The sequence below is a fragment of the Helianthus annuus genome, chromosome 13, assembly GCF_002127325.2.
Source record: "Helianthus annuus cultivar XRQ/B chromosome 13, HanXRQr2.0-SUNRISE, whole genome shotgun sequence".
Classification (NCBI taxonomy): Eukaryota; Viridiplantae; Streptophyta; class Magnoliopsida; order Asterales; family Asteraceae; genus Helianthus; species Helianthus annuus.
The window spans coordinates 1,734,187-1,758,390 of record NC_035445.2 but is presented as its reverse complement, the minus strand read 5'-3'; the positions used below and the strand labels follow the sequence as shown (position 1 = coordinate 1,758,390).

The following is a 24,204-nucleotide window of genomic DNA, read 5'->3' as shown; positions in this document are numbered from 1 at the left end:
CCCGTAGGCACGACGGTGAAATTACCGGTAAAACCCGTTTGGCTCAAGGATCCAACCCAGGTTTCCCTGGGTCTCCTATCATTGCCCACCAATGCCTCACTCTGCACCAAGTGGGAGTCGAACTTGCATCTCTCAAGAGAAATGCAAGCCCTCCACCACTTGATCTAGAGATCATTGGCAAAATTATAATGAAGCACAATTTAAGGTTTATTTTATGAATACCAAGACTATTTTGAATGCAACAAAAGTAAGAGCTAATAAATGAAGCACATTAGTCCATGCATTTTTGTGAAATTATAATTGGCAACACATGTTGATGCTCCAATTTCTCGACATAACCAACCACTAAAAAAAGATTCTTCTAATGCAAAAAAAAAAAGGTAAATAAAAGTAATACTGCCATAGGAGGATTTTAGTCGAGGTCCGGGTGTCTCAACCCTCTTGTTTTACGATTTGGAATGAAAATTTGGATATTTTCAAAAACATTTATATGTATTGAGTCTCATTCTTTATTATATTTTTCTATGGCTGACAATAGATATCTATATAAGACACGATTAGAATTGTGTACTAAAAAAGTACATTACCTTTTTAAAAATAAATAAAATTATGAGATTAGAATCCATCATTTCTTTTTCTTGGACCTTGGTACATAAAACATAAAACTGTATTATAGACATAAGATATCAAGTAGTTGAACAAGTTGTATTCATATTTAATACTTGTGTTATACGCGTCGTCAGAGACCTGTTAAACTCGGTAAGACACGATTTGCCAACCCTAATTTTTCGTTCGCAGTGTTAACTTTATCGAAAATTTTCAAAAAAGAATATTATTGTAATGTAAAATATTGGATTTTTAAGAGTGTAACCCCCTGCCGATTTAGATTTTAAAAGTCTGTCCCCATCGAATTTTAGCTCACGTTTTGTCAGTGGACTTATATCATCATGGTGTTTAAAAAAATGTGGTTGCCCATGAAGTGCTTAGAAGTTAGAGCTTAGAGCATTCACAAGGCTAATATGTTGTAAGACACTTACTTGATTTAATGATATTTCATATAAGTTTTGCATAAAAATGTGTTTATATGATTACACATACTTTTATGATACGAGTTTGTTAAAATATTTTAAGATTTAAAACAGTATATTCGTGGTTTAAAAACGCGACGACGAAACGTAGTGTGGAAGCTTGAATCTTGATTGTGTTCGGTTCTTTATTGAGCTTGCTCGTCATCCGGTACTTCTAGGCAATATCTACATTTCATAAATCATGAAATGAGTTAGTCATACTGAAGGGGTATGGTCCCAAAACGACCATTACCCGCATCAAACAAACCCCTACCAGTAAGCAAACCGCACCCATGCGGTCACATCCTTCGAACCCATTCGGTTCGAAGATGAATAGCTTGACCCAAGTACGAAAGAAGATGAACATATCGATGCGGCTGGCACCGCATCATATGGCCATTTTCGTCACGACAAGGGAAGCGAGCAAATAGTCTCCACATACGATGATGCGGCCAACACCGCATCTCGCGTATTTCTTGATCACAAGTAGGAGACGCGGTAACTTCAGACGTTACCGCATGCAGCGATGCGGCTCGCACCGCACCCTGCATATCCAACAAGTGGACTGACACGCCAGGCAAGTGGCTGACACCACGAGGCAAGTGGCGCCGACGACAGTCCCCTGTCAGAGCTATTAAAGCAATGGGCTGACGTGGCGTAACCCCCACGGCCGGCGAGACTGACACACCTGCAACGGTGCAGCTCGTCGTCAGCCCATCCATCAATCTCCTCCTTCACTCCTCGGCTATAAATACCGACCCCAAACCAGGTTTGAGGTATCTCTTCACAACTCTTTAACTACTACTATAATCTTGCTTTGCTTCCCAAGCAAACTACTGATTCTCACGCCGGAGAGTGGTAACAAGGAGCACCCCCCACCCCATCCTCCTTGTTACGAGTCACGGCTTGTTTCCTTGTGCAGGAGATCATCCACCGGTGACCCAGCCAGCGATCTCCGAGAGGAAGGGATTAACCCTTCTTGACGAGACCAGTGTGTTAACCCTGCCCGGTTAACCATTGTTTCATCACATACTAAGTTTATAACGTGTCTAATCAAGTCCGTATGTCAAAACGAGCAAGAAAACAAATTTTTGCCAGTTAGTCATACTAAGTTTAGAAGTTAGAGCTTACAGGCTTCGTCAGTGGACTTATATCATTATGCGTCTGCAGCACTTTAAAGCCTCACCACCTCCTCTCTCCTCACCCTAAAGCACCACCACAAAAATCATTTTTTTACACGGTCAGAGTGAAAATCAAAGAAGGATCTTTATGAAATCACATTACTTAACTTTGATGGTCTAACCTTGTTGATGTTTTTGTGCAAGTGGACTAAAAGATTGATTTAAAATAAATAATAAATAGGTTAAGATGATTGGAGGTGTTTGATGAAAGTTTCAAAATGAGGACAAACAAGTAAAGCGAAACATGTGAAATATGTGCCGGCATCTATGGACTGTAAATATGGAAAACTCGCCGGAAACCTGCAAGTCGCCTGAAACCTGTAACTCGTCGGACAACTCACCGGACGCTTCAGAAACTCACCGGACGCATCCTGTGCATCATGCCTCGCTCTAAGGATGCATCCCGTGGCCACGTGTCCATTTTTTATTGGGGTTCACTCCGCAGACGCATCCCATGCTTGAGAGACGCATCCCACGCTTGATGCGTCTCTCCACCAACACAGGAGGATGACATTTTTGAAAAATGTTTGGTCAACTGATATTTTGATAATTTTCCCAATAATAAGGTAAGATATTCATTAGTTAAAAAATGATAGTCATGAAAACCATTTCTTCAAACAATTTAAAACAATCACTAAAATTTAAATAAGCTATTTTATATATAAGTTTTATCAATAACGGAAATTTAGGCATTAACAAAATACATTGTGTTTTGGATTGTCAAGAAAATAATATTTCTTTTCAAGAGTGGAGATACAATAGGAAGTTTATTTGGCTAGGAAAGCTAGTAAATGATCTTAACCATCCATTTAGTTAATCAAGGGCTAAGATTAAATGAATGAAATTGAAGCAAAAAAAAAAGAGGCTCGTGGGTTTGTTAAGGGCATTATAGTCAATAAAGCACAATAGTTTCTCTCTCCTCCAATTCCCCTCCATTTTTTAAACGTTAATAACTTTTTCATACGACATTATTTTTTTATAAAAATTGCACCAAAAAACGAGCGTTTTTTTTTATCTTTAAAACGAGTATACTATTGCTATATTTTCGAATTTTTTTTTGAAAACCCAGTTGCGTAAAACGCAATAGAGAAAACCCAGTTGCGTAAAACGCAATGAAAAAAAAAACGTAAAAAATGACTTTTTCTAAAACGCAACGCACCAAAAACACAAAGAAATGTCTTATTTCTAAAACGCAATGATCAGAAAACACAAATAAATGTCTTATTTCTAAAACGCAATAGCCTAAAAACACAAAAGAAAGTATACTTTCTAAAACGCAATGGACTGGATGTGTTTTACCTAAAACGCAATGCACCCAAAACATTTAAAAATGTCTTATTTCTAAAACGCAATGGCCAGAAAACACTTAAAAATGTCTTATTTCTAAAACGCAATGGCCAGAAAATACTTAAAAATGTCTTATTTCTAAAACGCAATGGCCAGAAAACACTTAAAAATGTCTTATTTCTACAACGCAATGCCTAGAAAACACATAAAAATGTCTTATTTCTAAAACTCAATGGCCTAAAACACAAAAGAACTTGTTCTCTCTAAAACGCAATGAACTGAATACACATAAAAATGTGTTTACCTAAAACGCAATGAGTAAAAACACTTCAAAAATGTTTTATTTCTAAAACGCAATGACCAGAAACTGTTGTTCACAGAACCAGAATCTAACTAAAACGCAATGACCAGAACCTGTTGTTTACAGAACCAGAAACACTGTCTACGAATGCAGTTTTGTATGTGAATTGTCTGAACCAGGAAGCAGGAGATAAAAATCTGTCTACGAATGCAGTTTTCCAAAGGCAATTTACAGAAAATTAATTTTTCTGATGCATTTTTATTACAGCAATTTAATCGGCAATTTACAGAAAATTAATTTTGGCAGCTCAACCCCAGCCAGGGGCTCTGCCCCTTGGACCCCGCCAGGCGCTGCCACCCCTGGGACCCCGCTACCAGGGGGCTGCCGCCCCTGGGACCCCGCTACCAGGGGGCTGCCCCCGGACCCCCCGCCAAGATCGTAAAAATGAAATTAAAGAATTTCTTACATGGATCGAAGTGATTTCTTCAACAATTCACGAAGTTTGAATGATTGAAACACTTATCAGCGCTCGAATGAACGAATCGAGTGATTATCTCCAAAATCACCGGAAAAAACGAGATTTTTTATGAAATTAAACTGGGTTTTCTTCATAAAAGCTGAAGAACACGTTGATCGGGTGTTTGAATCATTGATTGGTGATGAAAATCGCACTATAATGTAGTGATTATTGAGATAGAAAGTGAAGAAATGGTTGAAGATGGGGGGTTTTGAAAAAGGGGGGTTTTGAAGTTACTGGGTTTTGAAAAGGAAGAAGAAAGGGTTGGATTGACTAAAATACTCTTTTTCTTTATTTTAAATGTTGCCACATGTCCTAATCCTATTGCTTCCTACACTTCCTAGCTAAAATAAACTTTCTATTTAATCTTTTCCCTTCTTTTCAATAGTAATATTTTCATTTAAATAAAATAAATTCCTATTTGCTACTCAACACTTAGTAAAATTTTATTTTAATTTTTTGTTTTGAAGTGATGACTTTCTTGTGTTAGGCCACAACACTTCACAAACTGGAGAGCCACGTTGTCTCCCTTCGACCAGACTATGGTGTCTTAACCAGACCCACATTGGCTTCAAAGTTTGGCTTGAGTGTTCCACCGGGAAACCATACCACCGACTATCACTTGACAGACGTGCCACCACAAGAGCTAAACACTCTCTGGCGTAACACACAGTGAGACGAAAACCCGAGTAGACTCAGGATGGAACCTGACACGTTTGCAAAGAGGCTAGACACTATCCATCATTGCTTACTCCATCAAAGTGATACAAGTAAGGATTAAACTTAGGTCTCCATTAGAGAATCCAAGTCTTCCTAATGCAAGGCCTGGATTAAAATCTTATATTAAGTAACTGATTATTCTATAATCTGTATATAAAAAAAATATTTTCAATTGCATGCCATATACTTTACTGTGTGGTAATTTTTCCAATTGATGGAAATGTTCCAGACTTCCAGTGATGTCTGATTGTGTGATGCTCAGATAGCCCACTTTCGGCCCAAACTTCAAGGGTATGACAAGTGGGCCTAGTTAATTGTCGTCTGGTGCATTCTAATCATGTTAGTTACGTGTGGGCTTTATTAGTAGGCGTGTTACTTGTGTGTGTGCTCAGCTCACTTTTTTAAATTAATCACACGGAAAATAAATTCTAATCACTTTTTTCCAAGATACTTACAAGGCGAGCTGCGATCATTCCTTCTTTCCGCTTGGACTATGCGATAATGGTGATCTCTTACTTTGGCTTAACCGTCACATACACCACACCGTTGTCGAATATTCTAATTTCATTCAAGCTTTTCTTTTTCAGCATTCAACCAGCACCCATGACCTAGTGGTCTAGTGGTATGGTGTTTATCTGCAAAAAATTATGTGGGTTCAAATATTTGCAAGTACACGGTTAAATAAGTTAATGCTTATATTTTGTTCTAATCTTATGTTTTTTACATCATTATCAATAGTTGATCTTTGTCTTATCTGTCTATCTTTTTGTTAGGTGTATTTGACATTACTTAAGTTCATTCTAGACGCAGGATTTCAATAAACAAGAGGGTATGTCTTGTTTCTAATTGTTTTGAGATTTAATCAGTAGATGGTTGGTATAAAAATATGAGGTTCTCATCCACAAGTGTTTTGGTCCTTTTACTTGCAAAGGGTCAATTTGAGTGGTGTTTTAATGGGTCAAATGGTTAAGCTAAATAAGTTGACTAAAAATGAAACAAGTCAAACATGCCAAACACGTTGAAAGTTATATAAGTTGCATTCAAATGCATAAAAAATCATTATTTGTTTTGGTGTTTTAGTGCAAACAATTTCATTTTAGTATAACTGATTTCTTCTATAAGACCATGTGTAGTGGTGAACAAACATAATGCCCCCAACATGGGGCATTATCCGACACGTGGCATCCTAGTCATCGTTGGGCATTATAGCAAAAGTGGCGTAGTGGGGCATTATCCAATAACGCCCCTTCCAATTAGAAAAAAAACAAACAAACAAAATGGGCATGTCCCTGTGCATATTTCGGTCACTGTGCATATTATTTTTTTATTGCAAAAGTAGGGTTATATCAAAAGTTGTCAGAGACATAAAGCAATTTGATTGGTGGGTCAAAAGGTGGTACAAACCAATTTGAGCGTTTTAAATAAAACGCCACCAACAAAACTTTTCAAAAATAACGCCGGCTAACGCCGGGTGTGGTGGGGGTAGGGGCGTTTTGGGGCGTTTTTTTTTCAATTTTTTTAAAAAATCACGCCCCACTACGGGTGGTCTAACTGTATTGTCATTTTTGACACCTATGAACCTTGGGGGTTTAGGGGGGTGATGCTCGATTGTTCCCTATGGCATAGTGGTTTCAAGGGGCATTGTCGCTTTGGAGGGGGGCTTGTAGGTTAATAGGAGCCAAAAATCACAATAATCGAAAGACTCTCGAAGTTGTTTTGAAGCCATCGTTGCATTAGAGCTGATTATCAATAGGAATTGATTGCTAGTATTAGTGATCATTAACTGTGATTGGAAGCAGCTATGATCAATAGTAACTAAGTTTTTGCTAACAGAAGAAATCATCAATGGCAACTAAGTTACAGCTTACAGTTTTTCAACTTTCTTAATTATCCGATTAAGATTTCCTACTGTCATTATACTTAAAAGCGAAACACAAAATCCAAATAAATAGATTTATCTAAAAAGACAAGATGATTTTTGTAATAATATCATTATATGCTATTATATTTAGCACATATAATTTAAAGAAGAATATGATAAAACATATCATAAATGTCTTTGCTTGAGGGCATACCAACCCATTTTGACCCGTTATTCAACCAACCTATGTTGTCACCTCAACCCGGAGACTTAGAAAAGCAGGAGTGAAATACAATTTCCGTAGACAGCTCATGACGGTTACACAGTTCGTGTTCTATTTCTGGAAAGCGAGGGCGAATTCTGTTTCGCCCTCTTCTTTGGCTTTCTAATACCTTTAGTCCTTTACTATATAAAACATTACATTTCCATCAATCCTTGACTATCAAAAGTCAATTCCTTTCAATGTTTTCATGACTTATCTACCTTCGATTTTGTAAATGAAATGTTGTATACAAGCAATAATTTCCCTTTAAAACCTTTTTAGTGACTACAAACACTCTTGGTGTCCGATATTACATTCACATGACCTCCTTCACTCTCGGCCGTCTGCACAACCTTTATAAAATGACATATGTAAACATGAACCAAACATCTCTTTTCTAACACATTCTTCACATCAGTCTCTTCAGTTTGATTTAGTGGTACCATGATTGATGACGGTTCCATATCTGAAGTTTTATTCATACAGGTCTCGGTATATGTTTGAGCCAACGCAAATAAAGCTTGGGCTGCTTCTTCTTCATCTTTTGTTATTAAACACAGTTTCGAGTCTTTGTGTTCATCCTGCAAAATACAAAAAATGTGAGTTTAATGTGTCTTTTAGAAGGTAAATTTTCGCCGGCTTTTGAGTTTTAGATTACTAACCATAGCGGTTATGTGCTTCTTTGTGCAATCTTTTAATCGCCACTCGAATCTATCTCTCTCTTTTCTTGAATCCGGTGATGTGGGCACAAAGGTTTTTCGAGACTCATGTAGTCGTTTTTCCAATGCTGTAAAGTGTAAATGCAATCACAAATCCATTAATAACATAAATAGCTCATAAAAGCTGCATAAACATTGTAGAGTTAATAGCCAAAATGGTCCCTGAGGTTTTCTCACTTTTGCCACTTTAGTCCAAAATCCAAAATTTTTAAATCTGGGTCCCTGAAGTTTGCATTTTGTTGCCATTTTAGTCCAAATTTCAAAAACTCTCTTTTTATACTGTTGCAACAAGCCTATTTTGTCCTTTTGTGCAGGGGTATTTTGGTCATTTTTATGAGTTATTATAACAAACTCAGATCAAGAACCCAGAATACCCCTGCGCAAAAGGACAAAATAGGCTGGTTGCAACAGTCAAAAAAGGGGGGTTTTGAAATTTGGACTAAAATGGCAACAAAATGCAAACCTCAGGGACCCAGATTTAAAAATTTTGGATTTTGGACTAAAGTGGCAAAAGTAAGCAAACCTCAGGGACCATTTTGGCTATTAACTCAACATAGTAAGTTTTAAACATTAAACTGCACGAAGGAAATAAGTTGTTCAAAAGTTCATACATTTAGCCATTTACGACAATCGAATATAGCTTCTAGATATGAACATGTGGTCCTGGGCACAGGTCAGTTGGTCAAGAAGTTTGGTTCATGTCGTAAAAGGCCCAAATCTAGTTATTAACCGTCCAAGATGAAAGACACTAAGATTGATTTGGGCCTTAACCGGCCCATAACAAATCATGTCATTTGCGTTACCAAATAAGTCAAAAGTAGAAAACTTTTCATGCGTTAAAGATCAAGTAATTATAAAACATGGCGATAAACGGATACCTGATCGTAGCTTTCGCGGGGTAGATGCATACTTAATTGTATGAGAAAGATTAGAGAACTGCAAAAGATATAAAATAAAAGATTTTTTTTTTTAAACCAAAAGAACAACAATATCATTCCACACGAAAAAGGGCAATTACAAAGCAATGGCAGGTAGTCGGGCAACAAGTTGTTACTTTTTTTTTTCTAACGTGGTACATTTTGACCCGAACCCATTATGATTATAAATGGTTTTGACCCAACCTGCACCACCCGTTTTGACCCGTTACCGACCCAGCCTCCCCAGCCCATTTTAGAGATCATGATATCACCTTTTTTGTTTCACCAAGTACACCCACTGAACTTAATCTTCTCAACCTCTTTGTTTTTAATGATCTCTTTAAGAAAGCATCATCAAGATTACCACCTAATTTCAAGACAAAAGAAATATTATTTTTAAAATAAAAACCAAAAACGCAAGAAAAATCCCAAGAGAAAAGCTTTTTATATCACACAAAAAATAGCTATTTATAACGTTTTTCATTCTGTTACAAACAATAGAAACGGATTCTGATTATTTTCAATGTTAAACAAACAAATAGGTAAAAATAACTAATTACCTGTTGTTGGTCGCATTGGAGTTGAGAATTCACAGTATCCACTATCCACCTTTCTGCATTTTGTGAAACGCAAAAAAAAAAAAAAAAACTAATTAGAAAAATTGATATTTCATCTCTTTATTTTGAGTTTTTATTTATTATATACAGAATTAATCGATTGTTGTTATTGACGAAACTGATTATAAAGAAGATGAATTTCGGAAATCATACCTGTATGAAGTCAGTCGATCGATGATATCAACAACAATCTGAAGATAAGAAATTGGTGAAATTTACGATGTCGATGTATGGAATCATATAAACAGAGTTGAAAATATGTGTATGATTACTAATCTAACAGACGATCATTAGTGAGAGGAAAAAAACGAATCAGAAGCTTCGCAAATGAAATCACACTCACACACTCATCGAATCAAATCATAACGGCCTCTCTCTCTCTCTCTCCACCTATATATATAGCCAGCCTTGAGAAGAGTGGAAAATGACACAATTAAAACAATCGTACAACTTCCAATTCTTATAGTACAACTCAGTAAAGCAATATCATTCTGCACTTGTATATTACATATATGTACACAAGTACAGACCACCAATGAATGGAATGAGTCAAGTTACATATTAATTCAACCATGCATATATATAGTCACTACAAGCTCAGTAAAAATAAGGGCAATTACAAAAACAACGATAGTTACGGGCCGTTTGGCAACTTATGAATGGTTAAATGCTGAACTAGTAAGAGTTCTGAACAATTAAGTGCTGAACCAGTAAAAGGTCTTAACCATTAAGAGTCAGTATAATGTTTAATCGTTTAGAGACAAATGTCTAACTATTTCAGATTAGAGGTCTTAACCTTTTAGACGCAGTATAATGCTTTACCATTCAGAGGCAAATGTTGAAACCATTCAGACATTTGCTTATGAAACAAACAGTCTGAACCATTAAGTGCTGAACCAGTAAGAGGTCTGAACCATTAAGAGCCCATTAAGAGGTAAACAAACAACCCCTTAGACAAAGAAATTTCAAAAATAGATATTCACTCCAAAAAATGCGGATTTTGTCGCTGCTTTTCGCTAAAAGCGTGTGCCTAGCCTGTGTTTTTTCATCGAATTCATAGGCTTAGCCGATAACTTTACTAAAAAGTATAGGCTAAATCCTAGCCGTTTTAACAGACGGAGCTAACGTGTCGACTTCTGAATGGCCTAAACACTTCTAAAAAACTAAAGTCTATTTTGAAAACAAAAAAAAGTTAACTATGTCTTTGTTTTTGTAATCATCCTTAAAAATCACAAATTTCGTATTTTAGAATGATTATACAGTATAATATTTTATTTTATATAATATAATAATGACATATATCACAAAATACAATAAAACTTTACATGTAATCAATGAATTCAATAAAACTATGTATTCCAAAGAAAAAAGGGAAAAAAAAAAGCTAGCAATTGATCAAAATCAAATCTTTGTTAAGTGAATTCTTGTTTCTTTACAGGATTGGCAATGTCACACTACTCCCGAAGGCAGACGAAGAACTAGCCGCCCGCCCATAAAACTGCATTTGAAATAGCTTGAAACATGTTATTCATCATCAAGATCAATGAATTTAGCATCGCGAAAAAGAGAAACAGTAATCGAACCTTTGAACATAGTAGTAGCAGAAGTCTGCAAGTATGAATGTTTGCACAATTTCGGAAAGAAGGACTAGTGAAGGCCACATTCCATAACCTAAGGCCGTCAACAATTGTCCCCGAGTATCCCAAACCTGTTTGAAATAACACGCGCCATATAGTTATAATCGTTAAATTTGTAAAGTATTTATACGACCAGGACTATCCACGATAAGGAGACCCAAAAACACCAAATAACGTGTCTAGTCAACTATCACATTAGAAAAACACTCATTTAAAAAAAATAAATAAAACGCTTGAAAACAGTGCCATATCATCATGGGCGTAGCTTAGAAGGTGGCGGGGGGCGCCCGACCCCCCAAACTTTTCGCTCAGTAGTGTTATATATGTAACTTTCGTATAGAAATTTTTGGGTATATACGTTTTCGACCCCCCGGTTCTATAGAAATTTTTTGGGTCTATACGTTTTCGACCCCCCCGTTATTCGGGTCAAGCTTCGCCACTGCATATCATCACTGCCTTTTTATTAACGACTCATCTCTCTCTCTAGGTACAACTTGCCCAAACCCATCCGTTTTTTCTAGTTCTTGGCCAAGAACTACACTCCAAAAACGGGTGCCAAGATGGTCAAACTAGATGATGTGACGTTTTTTTTTAAGCTAAAAGCGAGTAGAAAGCGCGTATTTTCTATGCTCAAAAGTGATCATAAATGCATATAGAAGCCTACCTGTAGAATCCAATGAGCACAGCTTAGAAACCTTGCGACCCCTAAAGCGAACACATAATGTGCTGTGAACGGTTCAACAATCTAAACGATAACAGATTAAGTTAGAGGTTAACATGTCGTTGAGCATACGCGTGTTAATAACAAAAGTATGTTCAAATAGACCTTGGTATTTTGCATGACCCGAAGTTGCGGGAGAACAGAAACAGATTCGAGATAAACACAAAAGGCCCAAATGATCCTATTCATAATGTGATGTTGTGTTGTTGGATGAACCACAAGAGACAATGCAGCACAAGGAATAACCTGCAACTCAAATCATGAAACATACATTCATAACAAAAACATAAAGTATTTAAAAAATAATGGTTAATAATTAAGAAGCTAGAGGTGGATCTTACCACATAGAGTTCTGAAACATTGTCTTTCTCAAGCATGTAACTAGAATTTAAATTGAAACGCATCATATAGATGACCCAAACTGTCGCGGTCAATGTAGTTAAATCGAGTATAGTATGTACATCATATTCCATAACATAACTGCAGTATAATCTAGCCCCTAAGAACATGGCTGTCAATTCCTGTGATTTTAGTGAAAGCCCTGCAACACATGATCAACCTTAAATTGAGATCCATATTTGATATTCAATTAATATTCAAACAAATCTAACGTGTTGATTCAAATAGATATATCGGAGAAGGTTAACGTACAATAGTCCTTAACGTGCAAAGTGTATGCGAGTAAAATTAAGCATGTTATAAAACTCTACCCTAATCACGCATGAAAAAAAACACCATAATCACGCATGAACAAAAACCATAATCACGCATGGTCACTGTAATGACGCATGTAGTTACCAAAATAACAACAAAATCACGCATAAACAAAAAACCATAATCACGCATGAACAAAAACCATAATCACGCATGGTGAGTATAATCACGCATGTGGTCACCAAAAAACAGCAAAATCACGCATGAACAAAAAACCATCACGCATGAACAAAAACCATAATCACGCGTGAACAAAAAACCATAATCACGCATGAATAAAAAACCATAATCACGCATGAACAAAAACCATAATCACGCATACTGACTATAATGACGCATGTGGTCACAAAAAAACAAAACAAAACAAAATCACGCATGGAGTAAACTCTAATCATGCATGTTATACTCATAATTACGCACGTTATGATTTACTCGCATACGCTTCGCACGTTAAGGACTTTTGTATTTTAAACTTTTCCTATATATATATTAGATAAGATGATCATTGTGTTTGTATGAATTGATATTAAACCATTGATTAATCAAATATGAGATGCATGAAACACAATGAGAAAATATTGCAAATAACAACAACAACAATAATAATGATGATGATAATGAAGAATGGGACGTATGATGATGTACTACCGGCGCATGTTTTCTCGGTGGCGAGTTTGAAAATGAGGACAGAAATGCCGAGAGCGTGGACGGCCTCGGCGGCGATGAAGAGGTTATCGTGATCATAAACGACGAGACGGATGACGATGAGAGCGGCGAGGGCGGAAACGGAGGCAAGGAAGACCTTGATTTTGGGAGGTTGGCGACGGAGCCATGCCTGCAACGCCTGGACCGGCTGTTTCATTCTGCATGCATGCGTCTCTTCTTGACGACGAAAAATGAAAGTTTACATGAGAGGAAGGAGGTGAATAAATTAAAATAAATGGTTTTGTTTTATCCAAAGCCAAAGGTAATTAAGCTTCTTCTGCCATTGGTTTTATATTATATATATGTAATATGTAATGTAATCAACAACCCTAAAACTTTCGTCTTTAATATGCTAAATAAGGAACCGATGGTGCAGTTATTGTTTGTTAAAGCAATTTAATGGTTCGGTTGTAGTTACCAAAATAACAACGTTTTTAACCATTTAACCGTACCTTTAGGTTTTTTCATTGTTAACACACGTAATGTTTACTACCTCCGTCCCACTAAAAGTGTCATATTTTAAATTTTCAAAGTCTTTATTTATAAACTTTGACTTTAATTATATATTTTTGTGTTATATAAAACTTGATGAAAATTAACCCGATAAAAACACTTGTAAATCACACTCAAATCATATAACTTTCATCAAGTATTATCTAACACAAACAAAATTATTTAAGGTCAAAGTTTATAAATAAAGACTTTGAAAATTCAAAATAGGACACTTTTAATGGGACGGAGGGAGTAATATTTTTTTTCTTTACATTTCGGTATAAACTTTTATGAAAATCGAGTTGTATTCCAAATATAGTATTTTTTTACTATCGTAATCTATACGAGTGTTGGTACTGTACCAGTATTTCGACGAACCTAACCCATTCCGAGCGAATAACATTGGTACTATATTATTATGGATTTTGACCAACGTAAAACACGTGTTGATATCTTTTTGGTAGATCACGACTTTATTTTTTGGATTAGTAACCAAATCGATGCGAACACAATTGTTGTCGCATAGCACGGGGAATTATAGTAGTTTATATTATATTATATTGGATATTTGATCTATAGGTGTTGGCAAAGAGATGGTGGGGTTTGGGTGGCAATGCATGGGAAGTTAGCATGTTGGTTGTGGTGATAACCATATGGGAAGAGGTGATGGTTCTGTTGCTACGAGTTGGACATAGTGGTGGTGGCGGTGTTTATTGCAATTGTAACTAGTTTTTATTTATATCATTTTAATATAATAATAGTAGTAGTAGTATAAATAATAATAAATTGCATAAAAGTAAGAAAAATACCTATCTAGAAAGAAAAATGATGAGTCAAATAAAAAATTGGTCACGACAAAATATAAAAAGCTATTTGATAAACCGTTTGAAAAAAGAGTTTATGTTTGTATAAGAACAAGCCAAGTGAAGAAATATACTTTTTAATTTTATATTATTACTAGTGGATCATGAAAAAAGTAATACAAAAATGTAAGTTGATTTATTTAACAAGATAACTAGTTATGTAAATATATATTCACATATAAAAAATATCAATCTTTAACTTATATTAACATAAACATACTACAGGTGTAAAAACCAGTTTGGGCCCAAACCGAACCGCTTTCAAAACCAAAACCGTTTTTTAAACGAGTCAAACCCGGTTTGGGTTATAAACCGATTCTAGAGTTGAAAGACCCAACCCACTCTAACTAATTTGAATCGGAGCATTAAAACCATTTTTTTCTTATCGGGCCTAAATCAATTTGGGTTGGAACCGAATCTCAACACAAAAGTCCCGAACCTATACCTAACCTCCGCATTGGATCGTGGCCCAAACCGGTGTTTTCGGGTTCACGCCGGGTTGAAAACCAGTTTATCAGGCCCAAACCGGTTTTTACACACCTCTAAAGTAGATACTAAAAAGTATTGGGCCAAAACCCACCAACACTTTTCACTCGGTCCACATTCGAAATTCACCAATCTAATCTAATCTTCCCCTTGACATCTTTCAAATTCCCAATTTCCCCAAAACCCTCAATTTCCCAATTTCCAAATGGCATCTGAAAACACAAAGCATTTGAAGCATGAACAAGACGACGATGAAAATGACGAAAAATCCCTCAGCTCACTTCTTCAAAACAAGAACAAGAAACCCAATGGCACCGGTTCTTTCCTTTCCAAATCGCTTTCTTTAAAAGATGCAAAGGCAAAGAAACAACCACCCAAGATGAAGAAAGAAGACAGTGATGATGACGATGATTTTATTATCAGTCGAAAGATCAAGAAAGATGGACCCCCAACTGCTGAAACGGTTGTTAATGCAATCTTTTTTTTTTAATTTGTGGGTTTTTTTTTATTTTGTTAAAGTTTTGATTTTTTTTTTTTTTTTTTTTTTTTTTTTTTTTTTGTGCAGAAGAAGACACCCAGTTCTAAGGTGAAGAAGGAGGAAGCTGGGAATGATAGCATGGTTTGTGATTATTATTATTATTTATCTTGGTTTAGGGTTTGATTTTTTTTTTTTTTTAATTTGGGTTTTTTACTTTATTTATGTAGAAGACACCCAACTCAGAGGTGAAGAAGGAAAAATCTTTAACTTCTGATAAGGTTTGTGATACAAAGTCTTGTACTTTCTGCATTCTTAAACTTAGGTTACATTAATTGTGTGGGCACTCGGGGGGCAAAAAGTGAAACAGTACTAATTTTAACGTTATTTTACTAATTTCTTGCGGTTCTTGCGTTGTGCACATATAATGTATATATGTGTGGGGCGCTGCAAAAGTGAAATGGTACTAACTTTAACTTCATTTTACTAATTTCGTGAAACTAACGTTAAAAGCGGCGGATGGTTAATCATGCATCATGTGGTGACGTTGATAGCTGAAAGACACGGGGTACATGCACCAATCAGTCTCTGTCCCGATTGTTTGAGTGTTATGTGTCTTAGGTCCAAGGCTTGATACAAAACTACAATCAAGCCGAGGGTCTCACTGGAAGCAGCCTCTCTATTCCTACAGGGTAGAGGTAAGGCTGTCTACATCTACCCTCCTCAGGCCCTACCTTAGCTTTGCTATTGGTGGGATTTACTGAGTATTCGACTTTCGTAGGCAGATTATTGGTAAATTTAATTAGCAAGTGGTAGATATTTTTCTGTAGTTTTTAGATGAGTTTATGAATGCTAGAATTATAATTCAAAGTTGTATTTTCAATTGTTTGTCAACATTTACTTTCAATGCACATTAATTTGTTGCCACCAAATGTAAACCACCCATAGTTGTTAAAAGCCATCGCCTTTTGCGCCTAGGCCCATTTTTCAGGCGAGGCGAGGCAGTTGCGCTTTCAGTCGAGGAAATTGCGCTTTAATTCTCAGGTGATGGTTCAGGCGCACATTCCGGAGAGATTCCTAGATTCCGGAGAGCTTCCGGCCAAATTCTCTAAATTCCAACAAGATTCTACCCAGATTTCTACTTTTATTCATAGAAAACTACTTTATAACACTAATACACTAATATTTTGGTACTAATTAGATGATATAAAGTGTTACATAATAGACTTTGTTTATTTTATTTGAAGTAATATTCTTTTTCTAATACATAATATATTTTTTAATTTTTTTCATTATGCGCTTTATTTTTCTCAGGCCCTCGCTTTTTTTGCGCTTTGCGCCTAGGCCCCAGGCGAGGCCTGTACGCCTTGAGTGCGCCTAGTGCCTTTAATAACTATGAAACCACCTACACTATGAGTGATTAAATGAGTAATTTTTGAGTCAGAATGATCTATATTGTGGATAAAGCATTCATCTTGATATAGGTTCCCCTAGTGAATGGCTGTAACTTTTGGGTATCTTATTTTGACGATTAAATTAATGTTGCGGGTTTTGAATTAAGAAACAAAGGGAGAAATCAAGTGAGCAAAATGGGAAGAAGAAAGAAGAAAAGAAAAAGGTTGTTAAAGGGTCGGATTCAAGTGTTAAGAAGGAAAAGAAAGAAAGGAAAGTGTACGATTTGCCTGGTCAAAAGCGTGATCCCCCGGAAGAGGTTAATTTTAATTAATTGATCTAGGATGTGTTGTTTAGGTTATTTTGTTTGTGGTGGGTTATTTTGTTTGTGGTGGAAACTAATGAAGTTTTATGATTTTTAATCTTTCAGAGAGACCCGTTAAGGATTTTCTATGAAAGCTTATACTCACAAATACCAACTAGTGAGATGGCTGCAATCTGGTAAGGATTATGCATCTTTGTTACTTCATGTTGTACGATTACTTGAAATCTGAAATATAGGTGCCTTATGCACGGATGCTAAGATCGTAGTTTTTATGTTTGTTAAAATGACGTGTGCTTGAGTTTTCTATGAATCAAAGCCGTATTTTTTTTTTTTTCTGAAAATTTGTAAAGCATCTTGGGTTATTTTACATCCGGGTCAAAGTTAGGGTCTCTACTCTCCAAGGTTTAAAAGAACGGAAACAAGTTTCGAGGCGTTTTCCCTTCGCCTCACGAGGCGTAAGCCTCGAGGCGAAACGAGGCGTAAGGCCAAGGTGGTATTAATAAATAAATGTGAAAAATATATATATTATAAAAATAATATTACTAACTAATTTCATCATCAGATTCATCAAAATCATCCAAAAACACACTTTAAAAAGACATGAAATGCTTGAAATTGACACAAAAAGTCAAAAACATCAAAAACAACCATCAAAATCCCCTAAGGCGCAGCTTTTATGGCGCCTCTGCCCCTCTGAGGCGCATATACATTAAAAACACCATGAGGCCCGCCTCAGACTCGTTTTTTGGCCGTTTCGCCTCGAGGCGCGCCTTGAGGCGCACGCCTCAAATGATTTTTAAAACCATGCTACTCTCTAGAACCTTGATATGTAAAAACAACAATGGCGATGAAGAGATTAAAGCTCTTGTAAAAGAGATGAGGCACACTACTTTTGGTTGCCCTGGAAGCTATGTAGTTAATATCGTGATATATCACCGATATATAAGTTATCGGTCCCCATGTAAAATATCGGTTAGAATATCGGTACCGATAGTAACGCTGATATTTACCGATATATCACCAATTTTCCCGATATTAGTACCTTTCTTCTTAGTTCTACCATTCGTCTTTCTTCTAATTGCTGTTATTAGTGTTTTAAGTCTTAATTGTTAATTGTTAGTGTTTTAAGTCTTAATCAGTTCCTACTTGCTGCAATTGTAGTGTTTTGCATGTTGCAAAAGGTGAATTTGTTAATGGTAGAAAAGTACACTGAACTTCTAGTGTTAAATTGCTATATATATGAATTCAGCATGATATTTAAATTACCGATATCCCACCGCGATAAAGGGGTGCAAACGAGCCGAGCCCGAGCTCGATTAACTTATGAGAGCTCGGGCTCGAGCTCGGCTCGTTTGTATTTTATCAAGCTCAAGCTCGGCTCGGGCTCAGCTCGTTTATTATCTATTAATTAGTATATTAAATAAAAATAATATAAATAATAGACTTTTTAGGCTTGCGAGCTCGATAAGTAAAGCTCGGGCTCGTTTACTAAATAAGCTTATTTTTAGGTTCGAGGTCGGCTTATAAACAAGTTTAAATAAGCTCGGCTCGACTCGACTTGGCTCGTTTACACTAAGGCTCGATAAGGCTCGACGAGCCTAACGAGCTTCACATGTGAGGCTCGAGCTCGGGCTCGATAAACAAACGAGCTTTGTTTTGAGGCTCAAGCTCGGATCGGGCTCGATAAGGCTCGGCTCGTTTCGAGCTTTTTCTCGAGCCGATCTCGAGTAGCTCGCGAGCCGCTCGGCTCGTTTGCACCCCTAGCGATAATCGATATCTCAAATATCAGTCCTTGACCGATATCCGATTTTTTACCGCATTAACTACTTAGCGTAATGTAAAATAGATGAGACACACTACTTTTGGTTTCTTTAGTTTCAAGAGTTCATGATAAAAATAATTTCTTTTTGTTATATTTTTCGTTTGCAGGATGATGGAATCTGGTTTGCTTCACAAAGATGTGGCGAAGAAGTTATTCGAGGCAAAACGCAAGAAAGCTCAACAACAAAAACTTGGGTCACCGATGAAGACGGTTGTTACTGTGAAGAAACAAAGCGATTCTTCATCGGTTACAGTCAAGAAACAAAGTGATTCTTCATCGGTTACAGTCAAGAAAAAGATTGTTTCGACAGAAAAGAAGAAAACGCCTACACCCCCTTCTAAAGCTCCGACTACACAATCGAAAAAACGAAAGATTGTGGATGACAGTGATGGATCAAGTGATGAAGGATCTGATGATGATTTTGTTATTAGTCGAAAGATTAAGAAACCAAAAGCCGCTTAATTCGTGTTTTGGATTTCGGTCAACTCAGAAACTTGGTAGTGTTTGTATCTGTATTTGATGATGATATTTTTCAATCTTTTAGTTGGAGTTGCATTTGGTGAACCTGCTTTCTTATAACTGTGAGTTAATTATTAACCATCTATGTGGTTTGCAAAAATTCATAATTAATCTCTATGTTTACTGTTATGTGACTGAAATCTAAGGGTAAATTTGTCTTTTTCATATTTTGTGGCAAGAAGCATTTGCATTAGACTTTTGAAAAACGCTCATTTTTTTCCCAATAGAGTATATCAATCACATCCTTAGGTTTTTACTAACCCATCTTTTACTATCTATATAATACAATAATTAAACCAAACTAACCGAGTATAAACAAACAAATGCTTTATCATTTTTTGAAAAGAACAAATGCTTTATCTATATCTAATGTAAACTAATATTATCTAACTTATAATAAAAGAATACAAATAATGTCACATGGCATTCTTTCCTTCAACATCATAAATTTTATTTATACTTATTTAATATATTTTTTAATATATGTTTAATATACTTTATTTATAGATATCACTTATCTTTATCTAAGATTAATAAATAACTTTAATTAATGTCACATGTCATTTTCTTCTTCAATCTTTTAATAATATTATTAATATCTAAATCTAATATCTAATAAATTATTAATATCTCTTGAACTAATATGAAAAGAATTAATTCACAAATATTAAACTAATCAATGAATAAAAAATAAATTGAAACATATCATGTATTATGCAGATAATAAATAAGTATTTAACCGTTAATTAGAGTCTACTCTATTAACATATAATATATAATAGTTTATTCAAGTTTTACAAAAATAACATTTTTAACTGTTTTTGTAATTTACGGTATTATAACTCATGTATAGGGTTTTTTTCTTTTTCATTTGAAAGCCAAAACTTTTCTACTTTTGCAATTTTGACCCTTTGTTTCTTACTTTTAACTCAAAATTTTTCATTTTTTCCAATTTAACCCCAACTCTTTTTTATTTTCAATTTTGGTTCACCATACATTTCATCTTTCCCAAGTTTTTCGTTTCGTTCAAAATTTTGTGAGTTAGCGCACCGCAACGTGCGTGTGAGATTCAGCATTTTTTTTAATATTTTTTTCCCGTTGGACTAGCCCGTCGCAACACGTCTATTTTTCACCGTTGACAAGTTCGTCGCAACACGCGGGTCCTGGATTGACTTAGTTGTTTTTTCTATGTTTTACGTTTCGGTTTAGTTTCACTGCAACGAGCGTACGTGATTAAAAGATTTTACGTCTAATTTTCGTGCGGCGTTATTTTTTCCGTTTTTATTTATTTTGTTTTTACGAGTTTTTCCGGTGTTGGTGGTCGCTGACAATGGTATAACATTGGTACTACTTGATACAGTTTTACAACAACCGCTGCAACGCAAGGGCTTAATACTAGTATATAATAGTACAATCTACTGTCGATCGAAAGAATAAGAGAGAGACGTATGTGTAATCTGTTACAATCTGTAAGTTTTTTCTTAAACAACTACCGTCGTAAAAGAATCTACGATTGGACGATTAATAATACAGAATGAGAGAGACGTTGATATAACCTGTTACGATCTATAAGTTTTTTCTCAAACAACTACTATCATAAGGTGGGTACGCCCCTGAAACCCGCTTTTATTTCATGCTAAACACACATAGCTACAAATAGAATAAAAATGATGATTAGAGAGAAGCTAACAAGATAGATGATCTTTTTAAAGAAAAATCAAATACAAATTCCATAAATATAAACATGATATTGCTAAACCCTAAGATGCCCCCCATCTCTACAAGTTGGACACGTGGCATAAGCCACTCTTCATCCCTTTTTATATGCACAGATTTTCCATATTTTTCTATCCTCCTCCTCTCCAAGCAACGACAACTCATCTCCCTCTCTCTCTCTCTACTTTCTCTCTCTAATCTAATCTCTTCATTCCTCCCATCTTTCTCTCTAAATCCGATCCCCCATCACTTACCACCAATTACCCACTTGTTCTTCATCTGGGTTTCGAATCTTTCCCATCGAAAACACAAACTTTATTTTCTTGAAACCTGCAATGAAACAGATTATCGACGGCGGCGGCGGTGACTTCATACTTCCGACAGACGAAGAGGTTGACGTGGCTAAAACATTATTAATGATACAGAAATTATCAGCCAAGGAGGAGTTAATTAATCGCTTCAGTTTCACGTGGGGTGTCAAGAAGAAACGATCTGTCTTGGTTTCCAAATCGGAATCTTCTCCGTCACCGTTGCCGGAGAAAGTGACGGCGGAGGAAGCCGATAAAAGCCCGTCAACGCCGCTCAACTTCTTGCCTAGTGGTAGCGACGGTGTTGATAAGCGTAAAACGTCGTCGTCTGGGAAGAGAAGTTTGAAGAGAAAGGTAATGATTACTTGTTTTACGGTGTCGTTTTGATTGATTTTCACATCTGGGTTTTTTTCAACTTGTTTATACTATCTTTTTACATCTGGGGTTGTTATGAATTGTTTAAACTTTAGCATTTTCTTGTTTTTTTTTTTATAATTTATATATGCTTTGAATTTTGAATTTAATTCAATTTTGATATCTAGGAATTGAAATTGCTCTCTTATAGTATGATCATTAGATGAAATTTACAGTGATTATAATCAATTATAATTAATTTTGACTTTTTGAGTTGAATGTGTTGACTACTTTAAGCTTGTTTTACTCTAGATTTACTTTTATAATTGATGTGTTAATGTATTTTCCCTAATTATTTACAGGCAACTGATGATTTGGTGGAGAGTTACAATAGAATGCAACAAGAAAGAGAAATTCTCTTGAAGGTATGCATTAAATTTGACTTTATTTTCTTTAAAATAATTCTTGACATAAATTTTATTTTATTAAAATATTTATGTATTTAAATTTTCAACAGGAAACAAAGGCCATGAAAATTTTGCATCAAGAACTTTCTTCTACAAATCTTGAACTAAAAGCAATTATACAAAAGGTAATGTTGAGTTTTTTACTTCATTAGTGATCCCCATTTGATTTTAAATTAATTTAATTAAATTTGAATTTCTTGAAATTAATTTAGGTAAATTATTCAAGAAACATTAAAGATTTCCATGTATGGAATAAATCTATGAAAATATATGATCAACAAAGTTATCCACAAATTACCATGTTTGCCCCTCCAACACAACAACAACGTTGTCAACAATTAGTAGTGGATCCCAACAATGGCAAACTGTTGGCAGTGTCATGCTCCGGTAACAGTCACGGTGGAGGTAGATTTGGGATGATCAATCAGATGGATCCACGTGTCAAGATGCAAGGGGAGGCTTATGATTTCATGGGTTGTTCTCAACCGTTGGATCAAAGTAAATACTTGATGATGGATAATGATCTACGGATGAGGACTGCTGCAGCAGCTGCTAGAAAGAGGAGGATATTGAGGATGAAAGAGAACAAGAATGCTTTGTTGGCTTTGAAGCTAGCAAGAGGGTCTAGATGATGGTGGGTTTGACTTTTGTTGGTCTTGGTCAACCATATTGGGGTGGTTTGGTAATTTTGACTCATTTCTTTTTGGTTATTCTTTGGTTTAGGGTTAGTGATACATTGGTGAATTAGTTCAAAGACATTTTTTAAATACAATCTATTTTGGGTACTTTTTATAGAAGTTAAAAAGAGTACTTTTGGGTATTTTTATTATGATGTTTTAGTGCGAATTCAATCTCGCGTCAAGCATATTTTGAAGCTATTTTTGTTGGTGAAAAGTTAAGCTTTTAATTTGCATGAAATAATAACTGAATACCGTTTGACATTGTCATATTTAGTATGGCCTTAGTATCTTAAATTCGCGCTTTCGGTTTTAATAAAGGCATACCCGTTTTTTGCTAACCCCTAGTAACAAGAATTTACGACGAGAGACAAAAGGAAGCAATTGGCGTATATGTTATAAAGGTCACGTAATTTATTAATACTATATTACTATATCAATATTTTGTAATTATAATGCTCACACTTTTTTAACTTACTACTTAATATCTTTGCATTTTTAAAATACAATCTAGATTGGGTACTTTTTCTAAATGGTAGAAGAGTATTTCACTACTTTTTGCTTATTTTTATTAAAGTGTTTTAATAGGTTAGTACGAGTTCAATCTAGCTTCGAATATTTGAGCAAATTATGTTTTTGTTGGTTAAAAGTTAGGTTTTAAGGAACATTGAATATACAACTATAGATGCACGAGAGGCAATATTAGCACATGCAAATAAGTTGTAGTGTCACGTATTTTATTAATGTTATATTACCATTATATATGTGTTGATGGATGTTTTCTTAAAGTATCAAGTTTATGCTTACACTTATTTTTAGTTTGTTACTTTTTCTTTATTTTTTCTATTATAAACAAGGGTTAGGATCAAATAGAAAGTTTATTTTGGCTAGAAAGTATAGAAAACAATAGGATTATGACATGTGGCAAAATTTAAAATTAACAGAAAGGGTATTTTAGTCAATCATATGCTTTCTTCTTCCTTCTTCTCCCCAGTAACTTCAAAAACCACCATTTTCAAAAACCCACCATCTTCAACCATTTCTTTACTTTCTATCTTAATAATCACTACATTATAGTGCGA

General features: G+C 35.4%; 4 protein-coding genes across 5 annotated transcripts; 2 read left to right on the top strand and 2 right to left on the bottom strand.

The window, feature by feature from the left end:
* Positions 1–7,374: 7,374 nt before the first annotated feature.
* LOC110902385 lies at positions 7,375–9,832 on the bottom strand. The gene is made up of 6 exons (XM_022149062.2): positions 9,603–9,832; positions 9,393–9,445; positions 9,105–9,199; positions 8,794–8,851; positions 7,859–7,983; positions 7,375–7,777 (listed from the first exon to the last, which is right to left on the bottom strand). The coding sequence occupies exons 2-6, from the start codon at positions 9,406–9,408 to the stop codon at positions 7,475–7,477; spliced, it is 597 nt and encodes a 198-aa protein (XP_022004754.1). The 5' UTR covers positions 9,409–9,445; positions 9,603–9,832; the 3' UTR covers positions 7,375–7,474.
* A 1,017-nt stretch (positions 9,833–10,849) lies between these two features.
* LOC110897290 (ER lumen protein-retaining receptor erd-2.2) lies at positions 10,850–13,383 on the bottom strand. Its single transcript, XM_022144042.2, has 6 exons — positions 13,170–13,383; positions 12,149–12,348; positions 11,913–12,053; positions 11,751–11,831; positions 11,033–11,157; positions 10,850–10,947 (listed from the first exon to the last, which is right to left on the bottom strand). Exons 1-6 carry the CDS (start codon positions 13,381–13,383, stop codon positions 10,899–10,901), a joined length of 810 nt encoding a protein of 269 aa, XP_021999734.1. The 3' UTR covers positions 10,850–10,898.
* A 1,798-nt stretch (positions 13,384–15,181) lies between these two features.
* LOC110897288 (nucleolar protein 58) lies at positions 15,182–19,700 on the top strand. 2 transcript variants are annotated; one of them, XM_022144041.2, is made up of 6 exons: positions 15,182–15,530; positions 15,633–15,686; positions 15,776–15,823; positions 17,104–17,253; positions 17,365–17,435; positions 19,189–19,700. In XM_022144041.2, exons 1-6 carry the CDS (start codon positions 15,273–15,275, stop codon positions 19,541–19,543), a joined length of 936 nt encoding a protein of 311 aa, XP_021999733.1. In that variant the 5' UTR covers positions 15,182–15,272; the 3' UTR covers positions 19,544–19,700. The 2 variants fall into 2 exon arrangements, with proteins under 2 accessions (XP_021999733.1, XP_021999732.1); XM_022144040.2 differs by having other exon boundaries at positions 15,773–15,823.
* Positions 19,701–21,438: 1,738 nt separating this feature from the next.
* LOC110897291 lies at positions 21,439–23,274 on the top strand. Its single transcript, XM_022144043.2, has 4 exons — positions 21,439–21,978; positions 22,341–22,403; positions 22,496–22,570; positions 22,658–23,274. The coding sequence occupies exons 1-4, from the start codon at positions 21,652–21,654 to the stop codon at positions 23,075–23,077; spliced, it is 885 nt and encodes a 294-aa protein (XP_021999735.1). The 5' UTR covers positions 21,439–21,651; the 3' UTR covers positions 23,078–23,274.
* Positions 23,275–24,204: the final 930 nt, after the last annotated feature.

Bases quoted from the DNA above. Each gene is read 5' to 3' on its own strand.
- LOC110902385 (XM_022149062.2), bottom strand. The intron at 8,852-9,104 runs GTGATATCATGA...TATCTTTTGCAG, and splicing joins TACTTGGTGAAACAAAAAAG to TTCTCTAATCTTTCTCATAC. The intron at 7,778-7,858 runs GTTAGTAATCTA...TGTATTTTGCAG, and splicing joins AGAAGCACATAACCGCTATG to GATGAACACAAAGACTCGAA.
- LOC110897290 (XM_022144042.2), bottom strand. From the start codon at position 13,383: ATGAAACAGCCGGTCCAGGCGTTGCAGGCATGGCTCCGTCGCCAACCT. The intron at 12,054-12,148 runs GTAAGATCCACC...TTTGAGTTGCAG, and splicing joins ATGTTTCAGAACTCTATGTG to GTTATTCCTTGTGCTGCATT. The intron at 11,832-11,912 runs GTCTATTTGAAC...GTTATCGTTTAG, and splicing joins GGGTCATGCAAAATACCAAG to ATTGTTGAACCGTTCACAGC.
- LOC110897288 (XM_022144040.2), top strand. From the start codon at position 15,273: ATGGCATCTGAAAACACAAAGCATTTGAAGCATGAACAAGACGACGAT. The intron at 15,824-17,103 runs GTTTGTGATACA...TTTTGAATTAAG, and splicing joins AATCTTTAACTTCTGATAAG to AAACAAAGGGAGAAATCAAG. The intron at 17,254-17,364 runs GTTAATTTTAAT...TTAATCTTTCAG, and splicing joins AGCGTGATCCCCCGGAAGAG to AGAGACCCGTTAAGGATTTT.
- LOC110897291 (XM_022144043.2), top strand. From the start codon at position 21,652: ATGAAACAGATTATCGACGGCGGCGGCGGTGACTTCATACTTCCGACA. The intron at 21,979-22,340 runs GTAATGATTACT...AATTATTTACAG, and splicing joins AGAGAAGTTTGAAGAGAAAG to GCAACTGATGATTTGGTGGA. The intron at 22,404-22,495 runs GTATGCATTAAA...AATTTTCAACAG, and splicing joins AAAGAGAAATTCTCTTGAAG to GAAACAAAGGCCATGAAAAT.